Source organism: Camponotus floridanus, unplaced genomic scaffold, assembly GCF_003227725.1.
Source record: "Camponotus floridanus strain SB8 unplaced genomic scaffold, Cflo_v7.5 scaffold70, whole genome shotgun sequence".
In the NCBI taxonomy this organism is placed as follows: Eukaryota; Metazoa; Arthropoda; class Insecta; order Hymenoptera; family Formicidae; genus Camponotus; species Camponotus floridanus.
Window position 1 is genome coordinate 1,072,199 of NW_020229839.1, and position 17,369 is coordinate 1,089,567.

Sequence of the window (17,369 nt, forward strand, 5' to 3'; positions counted from 1 at the left end):
CCAACAGCTCGTTGCTAGGAATGAGTACATGCCAGGTGCGGGAGTATATATTTAGTCACTGACCGTGTGGATCGATCGATAAACAGTGACGGTCACCAATTCAAAACTCTTGCGGATCTTGGTGCAATCCTTCTATTTCCGAGCAAGTCTCACGAGATCTTCATATTCGCAATAAAATGGAATCTGAGATAAAAGACAATAACTGTTAATTGTAATTATTCTTTTTAATTTATTTCTTGCAAATTTTTTTCTTTCGCATCATTTTCGCAGAAATACGATCGCAAATATTTTCATTTTATTAAACGTGATTTACGTTAAAAGAAAACAAAGGAAAAACATTGTTCAAGAGAACCCAGACAACACATTTCCCTAAAAAATAATTAACAAATGACTTAGACATTTTATTGTTTTTCAGTTTTTTAAAATGCTTTATGCTATTTAGGAAAGAAAGATAGTAGAAGAAAATATTTATGTATTAATGTATTAATTATGATACGAAAAAACATATTTGTTTGTCTCATAGTTTCTTCGCTGAATTTTATTCGTAATCAAGATAAAAAATAATTTAACATGTTTATATTTATCTAATTGAGTAAAGAATTATTTAAAATTGTACAAGGATTACAAAAAAGATTAGTCACCTTGTCAAGTTTATTAAGCGACTTGAATTTCGATTGAAGAAAGCATATAAACTTTCGTCTTTATATGGCACTCCATCGTACATACTAGAGCTCCACTTGTTAATGCCTGAAAATGATAATGGAAAATAATGAAATCGAAATAAAAGAAGAATTAAGGAAAGAGAGTGGAAGAAAGAAAATACTAGAAGAAAATTGAAGAATATCAAAGAAAAGGGTGAGAGAAGTAAAAGAAACGATTCAAATGATCATGAAGTGTTTTTTAATCTAATATCAAGAAAATCAATGAAATAATTAGAACATTAATATTAAACGATATTTTTTAACGTCTTTTTGATTATATTTCTTTTAAATTATTTCTCTTTAAATTGCTTATCTATTATCTAATATAAGCGTAATGTAGCTTGGAATTGATTGGAATTAAAATTAATTGGAATTGAAATATTTTACTATTTGTATTTTGTAATTATTTGTATAATTAAATTACATTAATTTACGTAATCAATTCAACTTATAACAGCGTCATTTTGTATTACGTTATTGTTCAATTCCACATTACTCGCTTCCATTTCTCGTGTTAACTCCTGTAATAATTGAAACTTAAAAACACGTATTTTGTATATGAAATTAATTGAATTTGACGAAATAATCTGCTCACCGTGTTAATTATGTTTTCGTACTCTTGTTCGCATTGTGTTATCAGCGTATTCCTCAAACTGTTCGAAGATTCTTTAACGTCTTCCCGTTCATCCGATTTCGAGGAAGTATCGATAAAATCCGATTCGTCGTGCATCTTTAAAGTTTTCATCTTCAATCGTTGCTCTCTGTTTTTCGCTTCTATCACTTTCTCTCTACGCGTCTCACGATCTAGAAGCTGAAGCAAGATCGATGATACTGATCATATTAATTCTGGTACATTAAAATGCGTAGCTTTTAAAAGTATAATTTATTGTATATAAAATCTATTTCTTTTATTTTCGTAGATGATATAAGCTATCGTTTCTGACCACTGCAGTCATATTAGATTATAATGAACAGAAACGAGAAATCATATCAGTTTTTTTCACTATATATATATAAGAGTTTAACTCATATTATTAGCTTATGCAGTTTTATTTTCGCATCTGAAAACATCGATATAATTGCATCAAAGAAAGCTTATCAAACAGTAATATTCTTTTCTATTAAAATTTTAAAAATACATATAATTCATAAAAAATTGATCATTCAAATTCAATTATTATAATAATAATAAAAGAATTCCTATTAATAAGATTATTATAAAGATATATTGTTCAAAATTAAAAAAACCAAAAAGAAAATGGCATAAGAGCCAATGCGTGGTATTTGGAGCGCAGAGAAGCAACAACACTTCTTTCTTTTTTCAATATTATTATTAAAAAACATATTATAATAAAACATATTATATTATTAAAAACATATTATAATAACAAAACGCGAACGTTTCGGATCATCTTCGATCTTTCTTCAGCTGATGTTAACAATATATATTACAAATAGAGACGCGTTACATTAAACGAATTTATTTTTATAATTTTTCGACGCGTAGATGCCGCTAAATTGCATCCCGCAGAGATCTAGCAAGCACTCCAACAGTCAATTAAATATACTATATGCTATGCAACGTCACAGCAGATCAGGTTTCACGCTTTCTTACAATTAATAATTATTAATAATTATAGCATAACTGTAATATATTTAATTGACTGTTGGAAGCAGAGATATATTACTATTTGTAATATATATTATTAATATCGCGCTGAAGAAGGATCAAAGATGATCCGAAACGTTCGCTTTTTATTATTATAATATGTTTTTAATAAATTAATATTGAAAAAAGAAAGAAGTGTTGTTGCTTTTCTGCGCTCCAACTATCGCGCATTGGCTCTTATGCTATTTTCTTTTTAGTTTTTTGATTATTTGAGCCAAGTCTCTAATTATTAAATGTTAAAAATTAATATAATGATAGCAAAATATTATTAGATACATTAGATTGTATTCGAAATATTTATTATTGTGTATGTTTATATTGTATATTTATTATTGTAGAGATTGTATATGTTATATATATTTTATATTGATAAACAAAAGAGACAATCCTTTTGATCAATCTCTATTGTTATCTAATATTTACCGCGGTTAATAGCAATTTGTCGTTCTTTTGATTGACCGTTAAAGCTTCGGAAAATTCGAGCAAATAGGTCGAACCCTTTTTGTTCGCGACCGCAGCCAGCTGCCCTTGTTCATGTGGCCGTAAACATGTCAAACTCTCGTCGCAGACCTTTAAATCAGATTGTTATTGTGAAATTTCGAAATTGCAATCACATAAGTCGCATCAGCGTAATACCTTTACACTAAGAACTGGGCTGTCCTGTTGAATTAGAAAATCCCACACATCTAAAGTGCCGTCGGTTTTGATCAAATAATAGACGGAATAACGTGTGGCACTCCACGCGCCGCCAGTTAAAAAATCTCGGTGACCGCTATAGAAATATTTAATTGTTTCGTCATTTATTTAACACGCTTGCCGCGCAAGTTTCGCTCGATTATTCTTAAAATACTCACGGTGTCCACGCTATGCAGGATTCTCTACAATCCTCTGACCAAATCCTTGAGGTCCAGTCGCCAACCGTCAAAAAGTTCTTCACAAATGTGGGATTTCTCTCCAGACTTATAACTGGCCCGTATTGCGCCTTGAATCTCGACGCGATCTTCTCGCCAGAAGTTTTACCTTTTCGATTACCCGATATCACAATACCTGAATAATATTAGAATTATCATAGACAATACAGATTTAAAATTTAAGGACTAACTCAAAAGCTCAATTTTACGCGTTCAACGATTAATGGTACGTGCGCGAGTCTTTCGTATCACTTATATTATTTGATATCGCATAAATAATTCTTTTCTCTTTATTTAAGAAACATTTTCGCGATATCAATATTTTATATAAAACAATTTGTCTCAACTTATTCTTTCCGATTTCTCAAAGAGTTTATCGAAGCGTGAATTTCAAATAAGATTAAAATGTACATCATGATTCATCTGACGAATCTACTATACCATTTTCCAAACCGCACATGAAACGCGTGCCAATTGATGGTTCGAATTGAAGAGCCGAAATGCCAATCGCCTTGTCTACATTCTGATCTTCCGGTTTCAGCAGGTCTATCACCAATGTTTCTGTCGGAATCTGCATTTTCCTGGTATCCCACCACTTTATCTACAAGATCAAATGTAACGTTCGATATGACATGGTCCTGTTACGGATGTTGCAAATAGCGAGAAATTATATATACCTGTCCGTCTTTTGAAGCGCTAAAGAACTCGGTACCGGTCTTGGAATTGATCCACAAGGTCTTGTCACAGGAATCCCGATGGCTGAATTCCACCGAGCTGATGTCCACCGCTTCCGATCCTCGTCTGATGTCCCAGCAGGCTACCTGTCCGGTCGCTAGACCGCTTACCAAAACATTGTTATCTTTGATATTGTACTCCAATGTCAGAATTGGACAAAACGGTTTCAACATCATATATGGATTGTTTGGATTCTCTATGGAATAGAATTTCTTCCAATGTATTATTCGTCAATGCGATTGTTATTTTACTTTAATCGCTTGCGACGCGCACCTACTTCCCAGATGTACGATGCATAATTGCTGCTGGAGCTCTTTTTGAAATTGTCATTGTAATAACTGGCCGCGAAACGATTACCTTGATCCGGTGACCATGATAGATGAGTGATCTGTCGTTTTGACGTTAAAGGATCACGGTACACATTTACTGTGCGCGAGAAAGCTCTCTGTATCAGCGGGTTTGCTTCTACATCGGCAAAGTACTGTTCGTAGATATTGCAAGCATTGTTCTGCAAAATGCAGTGCTCCATCGACTTGAAAAAGACGAAAGAATTTCAATCCCAATCATTTAATGAAAATGGACGAGAGAGAGAAAAAGGTGAATTATTTCTTTACGGGTAGCAATTGCAGCATCGTGTGAATATACAGCTCATCCTTCTCGATCTTGCGTCTATATCTGACCGTTTGTTCTAAATCCTTCATGTTTATATCCTTCGGCCAACCGCCCTCGTAATGAAACATCTTGTTGTCTTTATATGTCGCGGTAGTCGTATTTACCTGTGACATATACATGTGTGTATAGATGTAGGTACACACTGTGGCAGTACATCTTTTATAGAAGTATTATCTAAAGAAATGTGTGCCATACCTCGTGGACTGCATAAACTTTACCAAATTGCGTAGCATGCGTAACGGGATCCATTCTTACGTAATTGTTCATCAATGCCGGATTTGACTTGACCTCCACCTCGGTCTTGTCGAAGTCAGTAAAACTGCATTTCTTCCCGAAATGCATTCTTTTCCTTGTATAAGCGTACTCCGTATTCATCGTATATAATAAATAATAGCAAAATTATAGAGAGAAAAGGGCAGAAATACAGATCTAGCATATACGTGAAAATTAATGTTCAGTTAATATTCAACACTTTATTTCCACTCGTTAAAACATACTTAATAACACTTTTTGACTCTGGCACAATGATGAGAATTATAGTAAGAAAAATATACAACCCCTGATATATTTTCGTCTATTCTTCACTGTCTGTTTAGTAGAATTCTACTTTCACAAAAGATAAATAGATATCAATTAAACGTACATACTTGGTAGTTACTATAGTAACGCAGAATATATTGTATAACGTGAGACTGGCTCAATCGATTCTCACTAAAACTGGCACTTTGGGATTTAAACCCTGATGAAGAATAAACATTGTTTTGTATGCCAACGCATATTCCGCGCTTGTAGGCTTAACGTTAGACTTAACAGTAGGCATTAAGTCGCGTAAAATAAGGAGGATCAACGTATTCAAATATTTTGTGCGCTGTAATTTTTGTATCGCTTCATACAGCGATAACAATTGCTTTTTATTACAATATCTTATGTTGTACGCTCGGGAAAAATCTGAAATATTAAATAAAAAAAAAATTTGAAAATTAAAAATTAAGTATTAAAAAAATCGACCAATATGTGCATATATAAAGAGTAAATTTACTTTTAAAATGTTCCATACAGGAAATATTCCATATGCCGTTCGACATCCAACCTCTTGTCAAAGAAAAATTACAGAATGTTTCAATCGGTTCGACAATATTTTTGACGTTATATTGCTTTGAAGAGACTCCTAATTGATCGAGGGTATTCTTCATATCATTGAGTTGGGTCGAATCTAAATCTTCGTTAGAAATTTTACTAAATATAGATATTGATCCAGCTGCAGTTTCAAGCAAATGACGCTTTTGTGACAAACAATCCTGCGTGGCTGTATTCTATACGATGTAAAAATCAAATCACAGATATATAAAAATGACCTTATATAATTTTAAAAATATATCACTTCCTCCTGTACTTTTTTTTTACTTACCATCGCTTCGAATTCTTTTAGAAAAGCGTCACGTGATTTCCCGTATCTATTCTCCTTAATATCATTCGAGTCATTAATTTCAGTCTTTAAAAATGCATAATAAGCTCTCAATACTTTAACAATGTCATTCGGTACATTAAAGTATCGCAGTGCTTCTACTACGTCTATTGTTGTGATCCGTTCTTGGACAAATTGATGCGCGTCATGTAACGGACAATCTATTCTATCACGGCCTGGAGAAGGTATTAAAGCACCCTCGGTAGATTGTCGCACTGCTATTTTGCGTATTAAATCGTTCAATTCTGCTGCTGATGCTTCGGGCGTTAAAGACTTTCCTGACTGAAATAAAAACGCGCCCAATAAAACAATTTTATATTAAAACTTTATATATATATATATATATATATATATATATATATATATCCTTTATATATTTATAAATAAATAAATAAACAAATAAATAAATAAATATATATATTTTTTCATATATGTATATATTATGTTACATACATTTTGCGAATCGTCGTTAAAATTATTACGTTCAGCTTGTAATTTATTTGCTGAACTTATTTTTTTAACGTTTAATTTATTCTCTAGTATAAAATTTTTTCCCCTCTTTGATTTTGTCGCAACTTTCCTAGGTGATGTTTTCGATCTTGCATCTTGTATTTTCTTATCAAACGCATCACTATGCTTCGCATTGTCGATAGGTTTCGGCGATGTGATTTTTTTCGTAAAGTTACAAGTTACTTTGTCAGTTTTAACTTGTGCAATTTTTTTACCGTTAGAATTCTTCGCAACTTTCACCTTATGCGTTGAAATATTTTTCGATACTTTTTTACGGTCATTAATTAATGTCAAATTGGACGAATAAACACGTTCAACTGAGTCTTTCCTGTAAGATTTTTTCTTCGACGAAGCTACATTAAGCTTCAATTTTTCCCGCAATTCCTGTGCCAAAATTATCGCTCGTCCTATGCCTGCGGCGATTTCTTCAGCTTCGTTTTCAGTCGCGATCTAATTAATGACAAATATTAAAGAACTATTTATACATATGTGCATAATTATATATAAATAAATATATATGTTTAATGAATGATAGATTATATACTTTGTTACAATTACAAATGCTGTTGTTATCTGTTTGTTTTTCAACAACGGCCTTCACCTGCCACGGCTTTAAGATAAATGCCGCTTCGTCGCAGTCCGTTTTCAGTATCTGTTTCACTTCCTCCGTGATTAATAGAGTGTTGTGTAACAATTCGTGCAAATTTGACAAATTCAATGTATGATCTGTTATTTCCGTTTGTCCGCGATCCTAATAAAAAAAATATAAACGTAATATTATTAAAGAAGAATGATGCAGAAAAATAAAATATTTTTGCCACTCAAAGTATTAATTTCGGTACATAAATAGTATGATTATTGTTCTAAACAATAAGATAGTATACATAAGTACTTGTTTATGCGAATTATTATATAATCAGTGTGATTACTTGTCACTTTTGCTTGTTTATGCAAACGCATAAATCATATATTACTTGCTAAACGTAAGTTTGATAACTTCCGTGTAAAAAAGAATTAAAAATTATATTTATATGTATGGGTATGTGTATACAGTACATGTAGTATAAAACATATATTTATAATTTATATCGTATAGCAGTGATAATAAAATAGACATAAACCACAAGAATAGAATAATATCTTTTATATATTAAGAATAATATATAATAAAGACTTAATAGAGTATATATAATTTTCTTTTTTTTCGACAATATGTGTCTCATCGCTAATTTATTTCTTTTCCTAGAGTTTCAGTCAATCAAAAACTAGAAGGACATTAAAAACAATTGCCTATCCTAACTATGTATATCTAAAACCATCACCCGCAGTGATAGTTTTAAAAATGCTGCAAATTGGAAATGTACTTGTAAACCACTAGCCCTTGCAGTGTCCGAAGACTTGCTTTTGTTTGCGCGCAGCAACGAGCAATGATCACTTATAAAAAAAGGTGAGTTTTTATAAAAAAATAAAACATGATCCATGATTTTTCAAATTTTGTTCTTAGATCAACGATTCACTCTTCCATAAGAACGTGTGTATAGAAAGATAAATACGCGAAACTATATAAATGTTGTCAGTTTCCAGAGGGTAGAGATAGTCACGTCAAAGATCGAGTCAACAAAACGGCATAATTATATAGACATGCATATTTCCTTATCGCACGCATTTTAAATACTTCAAATATTCCATAGACTTTTGTAATTTACTGCTTACATTCACTTTTTACTAACTGAAACTTTTTAATTGAAATTTTTTACCAATTAAAATGTCTCTGTGCATTTCGACATTTAAACTCGAGATTGTGACAATAACTCCCTGTGTGAAACTGTAAATATATAATTTTCTAATTATATAAATTGTACACATTTACGTTAACTTAAATTCCTAAAATAAGTGTGCGAGAATGCACCACTGAAAATTATCGTCGTAGTAAATGAAATATTTTGTTGTAAAGCGGGAAAAATTATGGAGTTCATTGATTGGATGCAGGAAATATAAGAGACGAGTTAATGTTGATTTTACTTCTTATAATAATGATTATGTGCGTTTACAACTCGTCCTTCCTTGGCACGTCATCATCTTCGTCTTGTTCTTCAATCTATGAAACAAATAATATGTGTGAATAACATAAAGAAAAATTTCGTCAAATTCATCAAAGAAATTTAAATTATAATATGACTTGAACATTAGATAATTTACTGTCTCTTTCTCTTATAATTCAACATATTTGTATTGCTTTCCTTTTGTAATTCAAATGCAATTCCATAACATACCTCTTCCGCTCGACCATATTCTCCGTTGGTTTCGATAAATTTGGAAAGATTTTCGAGCGTCCTCTCGCCGTCATATTCTACAGCCTAAGAGTAAAAGTTGAAATAAACACGTTTTAGTATACTGTATAACTGTTAAGTATACTGTAAATTGAATGAAAGTGAAAGATTCATACCTGATTCGTCTCTTTCTTATATAGTATGAGCGTAGGGTAATTCATGATCTTTATATCTTCCAATTCATTAGCGGTGATATCCATTTTGGCGATGACTAGTTTGTCCTTGTCCTTATATTTCTCACCAAGCTAAAATAAATTTTAGGAATGTTACAGAGCTATACATGAAATTAATGTTGTTTACAAGCTAGTTTCAATGAAAAAAACAAACATACTTGCTCGTAAATGGGCGCGAGTTGCTGACAATGACCACACCAAGGTGCGTAAAATTCAACGAAAACGTCCTTCTCCTTGTCAAAGGCAATTTCATGGAAGTTTGTGCCGACGAGGACCTTAACCGGGTTCTTGTCCCAATCCTCAGGCAGATCCTGCGTAAGCAGATGCCGCTTCAATTTGCCATCTACGAAAGCAGTGACAAATTCTAGAATATTTTCGGCAGATATCTCTGGATTTTCGGATTTATATTTTGCCATGTCTTGTTCGAGCTTAATGATCCGCATAGTCGGTATATTGTCCTTCTTCAAACCGAAGAACTCGAGAATGCGTTCGTGATCAGCCTCATCACAATCGATCGTCACAAACAGGACCTACATTCAGATATTTTAAAATAATATTCTAATCGATTCTTTTGAAAATGATATACAAAACAAGAATATTATACACGAATATATTTCATACCTCGCCGCGGTATTTTTTCGCCGGCTCTTGAATTTCATCGATGTATTTTTCAAAATGGCCAGCTTGCTTGCTGAGAAAAACTAGCAAGTGGCTCTTGATGTCTCCACTGAAAATCTTCTGCGCTGTGTCTTGATTAAATTCAACAACCAGAGGTAACGAATGTATAGAAATAAAGCTTTGTACATCTTTAATGGTAATTTCTTTATCATAGACGGTCTTTTCTTCGTCAAACTGCAAAGAATAAGAAAAATTAATTTTATTTCTTATTTTGAAAAGTAGATAACAATTTTGCTTCAAATTATTTCAAAATACTAATACAGTAATGTAGGCATACCTTCTTGAACAATACAATCTTTTCATCTTCAATCTCATATTCCTTGAATACTTCATCGGCGCTAGTAATACCAAACACATGATCACCTACAATGGCAACGTCCAAGAATACTTTAGCAGCATCACTTGTCACGTCCTAGCAAAATCATTATACATTATTATATATGTGAAGAACATCAAATATGCATTAAAAAATTAGCTGCTGTGTTAGATTCTGATTATCATAATATATGATAGTTTAGAATGTAAAAAATTTTATACATTTGTCAATAAATGATGATAAATGTAATGCATTACAACATTGAACCAAAGAGATACATTCAACAATATTCACGATTGTTATACCTTAAAGAATCCGACAACAACGACATTATGTGTTTCGATAAATGCTTTTGCCTCGTCGACTGTCGGCAAATCTTTGGCAGGTGGACCAGTCTTCTTGAGCAGCCAGTTAACAATGTCATCAGCTTTACGGGCACCGGTGTATTCCATCAGGTTTCCTTTACGATAAAATTTGATAGTAGGATATCCTCCCACTTTGTGCTGTTCGGCGAGTTGCGTCTCGATCGTTGCATCTACCTTGGCTAATTTAATCGTTGATTTCATGTCTTCGAGTTTCTTTGCCGCTTTAGCATATTCAGGTGCTAAAGCTTTGCAGTGTCCACACCATGGAGCATCTGTGACAAAGAAATATTATAATAGCATTTATATTTTTTACCTTACTAAAGTATAAAAATTTAATTGACAATAACTATTGGCAATACTATGAATTCTTTTTTATTATTTTTTTATATTTATCTCTATTATAATCTTGAAAAAAATAATACAATCAAACATATGAACCATCATGATTCTAGTGAATTTAGAAAGTTTGTAAAGAGAAGAATCTGAAGGAATTCTCTTTTTTACATCAAAGTTTTCATTTAATAAGATCAAAAAATTGAAAAAAGAGAAAGATATTAAATTATAATCTTACGACTTCATATATTGAAATCTTTCAGAAATATATTTATAAGTTACACGAATACCATATGGTTAATTATGCAAGTAGATAAAAGGCAACTAGTGATTTAAAAATTGATAAAATTAAATTTCCCCGACGAATGGCGTGATTAATTCGATCGCTTAATCCGAATACGATGGATCGATTTGGATCATTCATGGATACTATTCGATTATCATCATCATCATCATCATTATAGAAACCATAATGTGACGCTACCATCTCAGTCTGATCACCGAGACGTATAACGGTAAAAAAAGTGTCAAGGAAGGAGGCTTGTCTCTTTGTACTTGTCCTACACTTTCTACACTTGGACAAGACAAACCACGCGACGCGTGGTCTGCGTTTTGGACGAGAACGAGTCATCGAAAATCGTTTTCGAAAAGTCTGAAAGGTCACTGAAAGGCATCTAAGAGATTAAAAATCTCGTAAACATCTTATTGATAAGAATTGCATAGATATTGTCCAAGTATGATGGAGACGGGCATTTACACTCTTCGGCATTTTTTTCATTTTCTTTCAATCATCGAGGCAAGTATACAGACTTCATCATTCAAACTCATCAAAAAGGCCAAGAGAAACGAAGGAAAGAACAGGAATGATGATAAATCGCGGAAAATCGCAAGAAAACGAAGAGCGTGGCTGAAGTCGTGTATCGCTGCTACCGGTCTCCCGTTATCTCTTCTCGAGGATGCCGAGTGATGACGTGTACGGAGTACTCGTGCTTGCATCTGGATCGCCCGAGCAAGGCCGGCGAACCATGCGTCTTGACGTAGGAGTCGCGCGCACGCGGAGAATATATTTTCATTAAAGATTTCTCCCTCCCCTCTCTTTAATCGTAATTTCATTACATTGTTTTTATCGAGACATCCTTGGAAACGTTAATAAAGTTCCGTCCCGAGTACGGAAAGTACAGATGGGCCGGTGCAGCTCCTTCGGAGCAACAGATTTACTTCGAAGAATACACACATACACGTACGCGCGCGCCCACACACACACACACACAAATACGATATCATACACGTACATGCATGTACTTACAAAATTCGAGGAGCACGAACTCGTTGTCCTGGATGACGCTGTCAAAGTTGTCCTTGGTGACCACCAGGACGCCATCCTCGACCTCGACTTTGGCGAGACAAATCGCGGTGAGGCAAAGCACCGCGAAACAAAATTCGCCGACGAAGCTCCTCATGTTGATCGGAATTTTCTATTCCGGATCCGGGGATACTCTCTTCTCGTTGCTTCTCGTCCCTTCGGAGAGCCGAGTCGAAATGATACGGTCCGTCTCGTTGACGAAGATGGTCGGCGACGACGGCAACGATGAAGAGGACGGGATGACGAGGAAGACACCGTCCACGAGGAGCGCGCGACGAATGAGCGAACGCGGCGCTGCGTCGGCGAGCAATAGGCTCGCGCCTTCACGCGTGGCACCGTCCTCATCGTGGGGGCCGCTGATTGGCTGACGCTGACGCGGCCGCGGCCGCGTTCGGCCATATGTCGCGCCTCCGCATCCCAGTGATGCCAGGCGGGTCAGGATTTTCGCGCATGCGCGACAGTAATGGCGGCTAACCAGCGCTGTATCATTAGGTCTGTTCTTTTCAGCTGTACTGCTGCACTAGTGCAATAAGTTAGAAAGAGACAAACATACTTTCTTTCACTCTAACTAATTGCACTAGTGCAACAGTGCAGCTGAAAAGAACAGACCCACTGGTATCTGGTATCAGGTATTACAACCTTTTATAAGTAATCTTATGTACTTTATATTGTGTGTATATTTTATGTATTTTATATTATGCGTGTGTGTAAACACATACGCATATATACGCAGATAAAAATGTGTGCCGTTAATTGCTCGGAATAATTTTCGAAGAGAACATTTTTTCGGGCGACCAGCGGCACACCTTTTTGTCTGTATTAGATACTTCATTGAGGCCGTGTTCGCTGCGCATGCGCGAAAAACCTGACCTGCCTGGCATCACTGCCGCATCCGCGTGCACGTCAACAATGCGTCAAGGAGCGTGACGTTACCCTCCGACGAGATTAAAAACGCGATTTCCGGGGAGATCGCGTTTTCAATCTCGCACGATAAGGATAATAAGTCGGCGAATCGAAAGATAACGCGTTACAAATATCGATGAAATTTTATTACAATTTAATATGCAATTTCATTCCGAAATAAAATGATATAACACGATTCGATTGTTAGAACATTATTTGAATAATAATATTCTGATTAATTCGATTTCGAATATTTGAATATTTAAATGTCGCTATATTATTTGATATTATTCATTTAATAATTCATATTCTTGGTTTATATAAATCAATAATTAATCTCAAATGACATTATTCATTTTTATCGACGGAGGAGATGTTTTCGGCGTATCGGCCATGCTCGACGAATGTTGACAACAAATGTCAAGATGGTCAAGATCGCCAGTGTCACAGGTTATGTTCCGATATAACACTGCCATTACAGAAAATCTATAATATTTAACGTAACGTGAAGACGTAAACTGTAGATTTCCCCGATATTGGCAATGTATATTGGGGAACATGAGTTTAGTGTAAAATAATATTGGTGACGCAACAATGCAATTTAATGCAGTCGAAAATAAAAGGTTAACGAACGCCTAATTGTCAAGTTCACGGGGTTTGTAAATATCGCAGTTATTAGTAAATAAAATTCCAAACGATTCAGATTCAAGTAAAATCTTAATGATTCACGGTGATGTTTGTTGCAGTTGAAGCACAATTGAAGCAATGGCAAAACGACGAGCACAGCTAATAAAACTGCACACATTAAAATCCTGTCGTTCGAAGAAACCGCATAATGATCATTTATTCAAAGTGCAATCTAAGGTATCCACGATTGTTTAAGCGATTAGAGGAATTTTAATCATTAGAGTAGGAACTCTAGCATTTTTAGAATTATATTTTTAGAATTATTTTCTTAATTTTTATTGTAAAGACTGTTGTTATATTTCCAGGAATCTTCTTATTCCTCAAAAGTGTTTTTTTATAAAATATTAAAACATTGCATGCTTCAGAAATGTAGAAAGACATGAGAAAAATATAGTCTTACGATACCTGGAAAAACAGATATAGATATTTGACAAATGTATAAGTATAGAAAAAACACGCATAAAAATGTATTCAAAATATCACCACACTTCACATATAAATATTTATAATTTTTCGCAGGATCATTTAAAATTCTCTCAAGTTAAATTTCTCTCTAAATAATGATGCTCTTAAACAAATTTTAACAATAAGCGGAAAAGAAGTTTCTTTAACAGCATAATATTTAATAATTTGAAAGATTCAACGTGCACTTTATATCCAGTAATAATACAAGCGCAAAACGTCACTATAGAATTATGGATTATGTAATTGTCGGGTTAAGACAGAAATGCCCGAAATAAATGCAGCCACGAAAGCTATAATATTGGCGACGACGACGCTTCATTATCGTGGTCGAAGAGTACGAAGTCACTTCCGTGATTTATTTTCGCGCATCAATCTCAGACGTTCTCGGCCTCTAGACATTAGCAGAGACTTTATTGAAGATACTCATTATACTATGCATACATATTTAGTGTAAACCGACCGTATATAATTAGCACATTATATAAGTAAAATATAATGAGCATCGATATTTTGTGCTGTGCATAAAAAATTTAGACTCTTAATTTGTATTATTTGATGACCTGTATTAATAAATCCGCAACTCGAAGATAATTAATGATTATAATAATATACACAAAAATTAATTATTATTATAATATACAAAGAAAATTAATTAGAAAAAATAACACTCTTTATCTGCTAAGGTGACAATGCATAAAGTAACATCGGAAATATACACAGAAAACAATCACATCTCCGAAAAACTCGATAGCGGCAGTGAGTTGCAATTTTTTTTTAGTTTGATATATTTTTTGGATTTTCAAATATAAATTTAAATGCGCAAATGTGTTAAAACACGCCGCAATTAATTTCAGATACGGTAACTCAATTCACTTTTAAATGTCCGTCATACATGATCGACACGACAACGAACGAAACGTTAAATTACGATAGCGACGACGATCTGGATATAGAGAGAGATAGAGAAAGGACGATTCAGATAGGTGCGGAATTAATTGTCGTCTCACGCACGTGCTATTATATCGTGTACATCCATATTTATACGCAGATTGCGTATTTACAGAACATAGCGTATCCACGGAGCTCAATTTGGTCGGTTTGCAAGTGTGGAGAGGTGCTTTCTTATTAGCCGACTACATCCTATCGCATCCGGACTTGTTTAAGGACCAAACGATTCTGGAATTAGGATCCGGAGTTGGCCTGACTAGCATTGTAGCGAGTTATTTAGCTAAAGAAGTTATTTGCACTGGTAATACATATACAAATGTTTCTATTGAGAGTTTCAATTTTATTTAAAAATTATTTAAAAATTCCAGATTATTTAAATTTATTGAAAAATTCCAGACATCAATGCGGGTGATATTTTGAATCTAATCGAGCGGAATTTTCTAAGAAATCATCCGTACGTCAGATCCGGTTATCATATCGAGGAAGTGAATTTCTTAAATCTGAGGTGGTCGAACAAATTGGAGGAAAAATTACAGAGTGCAAATATCATATTGGCTGCGGATGGTAAATTTAATAATTTCTGTATTTTGTAATAACAAATTTGTAAAAGATAGAGATAAGAGGAGTGATAATGATATTATAATGGTATGGAATGATAAATGGTATTATTCTTTTTGGTCTCTTGCAGTGATCTACGATGATAAGATCACGGATGGATTTGTCCGCACATTGTCGAAACTTCTATACACGAAGAAGAAAAAGATTATTTATATCGCACTGGAAAAACGATACGTCTTCACTATCGCCGACTTGGACACTATCGCTCCGATGTACGAGGAATTTTTACGTTGTGTCGAAAAGTACAAAATGAATTGGTCTGTAGATTATATTAATATAGATTTTCCACGTTACTTCAAATACGATAGAGTCAAACATTTGGTTTTAATGAAGATACAAAACAATATAAAATCTATTGCATGTGTATAATGAACAGCTTATGTTCTTAATAAGGTACGCGAGTAACACAATATATATATGCGATATAACATATATTATATAAAATATTCACGTCAGTATTACAAGTAGAAAGACAGAGCTCAAAGTTGCCAGATTAAAAAATTAAGATTTTTTCGTATAGATGTACGCTTATATCTAACGAAATATATAGCATCACAATTAATGTAAGTTGTAAAAAGTAATTGCCTACTTAAAACAAGTCACTTCTCGGGTATTATTTTCGCCGACACATGTACATGAAATAATTAAACGATAAAAATTTTGCGCGATCTCTAAACAAGATTTAACTTAAGTTAGGATGTTACATCTAGAAATTCCTTCTCTTTAATCCTTGGATTAGAAACGGTAATCTAAGAATTAATAAGAAGAAAATACTCAGATTGTTCGTGAAAATGACAGCTATGTGATATAGATTTCTCACGTCCACAATTTTATTTCATCGTTTACTTTCCTATTTACAACCTATTATATATAATATTATTGGACAGTGAATTGAAAGTCGATCGAAGAGAACGATAATTCCGTTAAGCTTAAAAATGCCCCGGCATTTGATCGGCGGCGTATGTTCTAGGAATAAAAAAATTTCATTAGACTACCTACAATGTAAAGAAGACAGTATGTATATATAAAGGAATGTAAGCGCTTCTTCGAACGACCGCGGCAGTAGAGATTGTAATATGTTACACGCAAAATTCATAACAGTTCTAGTATACTAGATTGATATACTAGAGATCTGAACCGCCAAGAGTGTATTACACTCACTGAAAGAACGACGATCGTCAACAGGATTAATAGTCGATTAATAAAATATAAATGATCAATTAATTTCATTAATCCAAAACGAGAATATAATTGATCAGCGAATTTTTCAGAACAAATGATTATTCTATGATATCTTCTAAATCGTCGACCGTCGTTCCGCGGATTTAGATCTACGCTTGGTTTGGTAAAAAGGCACTTTCACTCTACCGATCCGTCTCTCTCGATGTAAAAAATGTATAATTTACAGCCTCACAATTTTTTTGTTTTAATGTACTTTTATGCATGTATATACATGACACACGTATATAAATACACACTCGCGGAAATCTCGGAAATTGCAAATAGCATTTTGTCAATCACATTCAG

The 17,369-nt window shown here is 33.8% G+C and overlaps 3 protein-coding genes across 6 annotated transcripts; 1 reads left to right on the plus strand and 2 right to left on the minus strand.

Annotated features, from left to right (window-relative positions):
• Positions 1–107: 107 nt before the first annotated feature.
• On the minus strand, positions 108–5,367 carry LOC105258482 (dynein intermediate chain 2, axonemal). 2 transcript variants are annotated; one of them, XM_025413865.1, is made up of 11 exons: positions 4,884–5,367; positions 4,631–4,792; positions 4,290–4,548; positions 3,959–4,212; positions 3,723–3,882; positions 3,225–3,417; positions 3,007–3,142; positions 2,794–2,940; positions 1,297–1,512; positions 642–747; positions 108–183 (listed from the first exon to the last, which is right to left on the minus strand). In XM_025413865.1, the coding sequence occupies exons 1-10, from the start codon at positions 5,061–5,063 to the stop codon at positions 655–657; spliced, it is 1,800 nt and encodes a 599-aa protein (XP_025269650.1). In that variant the 5' UTR covers positions 5,064–5,367; the 3' UTR covers positions 108–183; positions 642–654. The 2 variants fall into 2 exon arrangements, with proteins under 2 accessions (XP_025269650.1, XP_025269651.1); XM_025413866.1 differs by lacking the exons at positions 108–183; positions 642–747 and adding an exon at positions 1,142–1,222.
• Positions 5,368–8,141: 2,774 nt separating this feature from the next.
• LOC105258481 (protein disulfide-isomerase) lies at positions 8,142–12,535 on the minus strand. Its single transcript, XM_011269744.3, has 8 exons — positions 12,165–12,535; positions 10,466–10,797; positions 10,122–10,256; positions 9,788–10,018; positions 9,325–9,696; positions 9,110–9,238; positions 8,937–9,020; positions 8,142–8,761 (listed from the first exon to the last, which is right to left on the minus strand). The coding sequence occupies exons 1-8, from the start codon at positions 12,316–12,318 to the stop codon at positions 8,711–8,713; spliced, it is 1,488 nt and encodes a 495-aa protein (XP_011268046.1). The 5' UTR covers positions 12,319–12,535; the 3' UTR covers positions 8,142–8,710.
• A 959-nt stretch (positions 12,536–13,494) lies between these two features.
• On the plus strand, positions 13,495–17,345 carry LOC105258480 (methyltransferase-like protein 22). Of its 3 annotated transcripts, none has more exons than XM_011269742.3 (7): positions 13,495–13,783; positions 13,871–13,988; positions 14,960–15,032; positions 15,131–15,259; positions 15,340–15,525; positions 15,621–15,788; positions 15,913–17,345. In XM_011269742.3, exons 2-7 carry the CDS (start codon positions 13,890–13,892, stop codon positions 16,209–16,211), a joined length of 954 nt encoding a protein of 317 aa, XP_011268044.1. In that variant the 5' UTR covers positions 13,495–13,783; positions 13,871–13,889; the 3' UTR covers positions 16,212–17,345. The 3 variants fall into 3 exon arrangements, with proteins under 3 accessions (XP_011268044.1, XP_011268045.1, XP_025269652.1); XM_011269743.3 differs by having other exon boundaries at positions 13,496–13,779; XM_025413867.1 differs by lacking the exon at positions 13,495–13,783 and adding an exon at positions 14,117–14,247 and having other exon boundaries at positions 14,331–15,032.
• The last annotated feature ends 24 nt before the right edge of the window (positions 17,346–17,369 follow it).

Coding starts and splice junctions, on each gene's coding strand:
- LOC105258481 (XM_011269744.3), bottom strand. CDS start 12,318: ATGAGGAGCTTCGTCGGCGAATTTTGTTTCGCGGTGCTTTGCCTCACC. Junction 10,257..10,465: donor TTGTTGTCGGATTCTTTAAG/GTATAACAATCG, acceptor TGATTTTGCTAG/GACGTGACAAGTGATGCTGC. Junction 9,021..9,109: donor ATAAGAAAGAGACGAATCAG/GTATGAATCTTT, acceptor TTTTACTCTTAG/GCTGTAGAATATGACGGCGA.
- LOC105258482 (XM_025413865.1), bottom strand. CDS start 5,063: ATGAATACGGAGTACGCTTATACAAGGAAAAGAATGCATTTCGGGAAG. Junction 4,549..4,630: donor CGATGCTGCAATTGCTACCC/GTAAAGAAATAA, acceptor GTCTTTTTCAAG/TCGATGGAGCACTGCATTTT. Junction 3,143..3,224: donor TCCTGCATAGCGTGGACACC/GTGAGTATTTTA, acceptor ATATTTCTATAG/CGGTCACCGAGATTTTTTAA.
- LOC105258480 (XM_011269742.3), top strand. CDS start 13,890: ATGGCAAAACGACGAGCACAGCTAATAAAACTGCACACATTAAAATCC. Junction 15,526..15,620: donor TAAAGAAGTTATTTGCACTG/GTAATACATATA, acceptor GAAAAATTCCAG/ACATCAATGCGGGTGATATT. Junction 15,789..15,912: donor TATCATATTGGCTGCGGATG/GTAAATTTAATA, acceptor GGTCTCTTGCAG/TGATCTACGATGATAAGATC.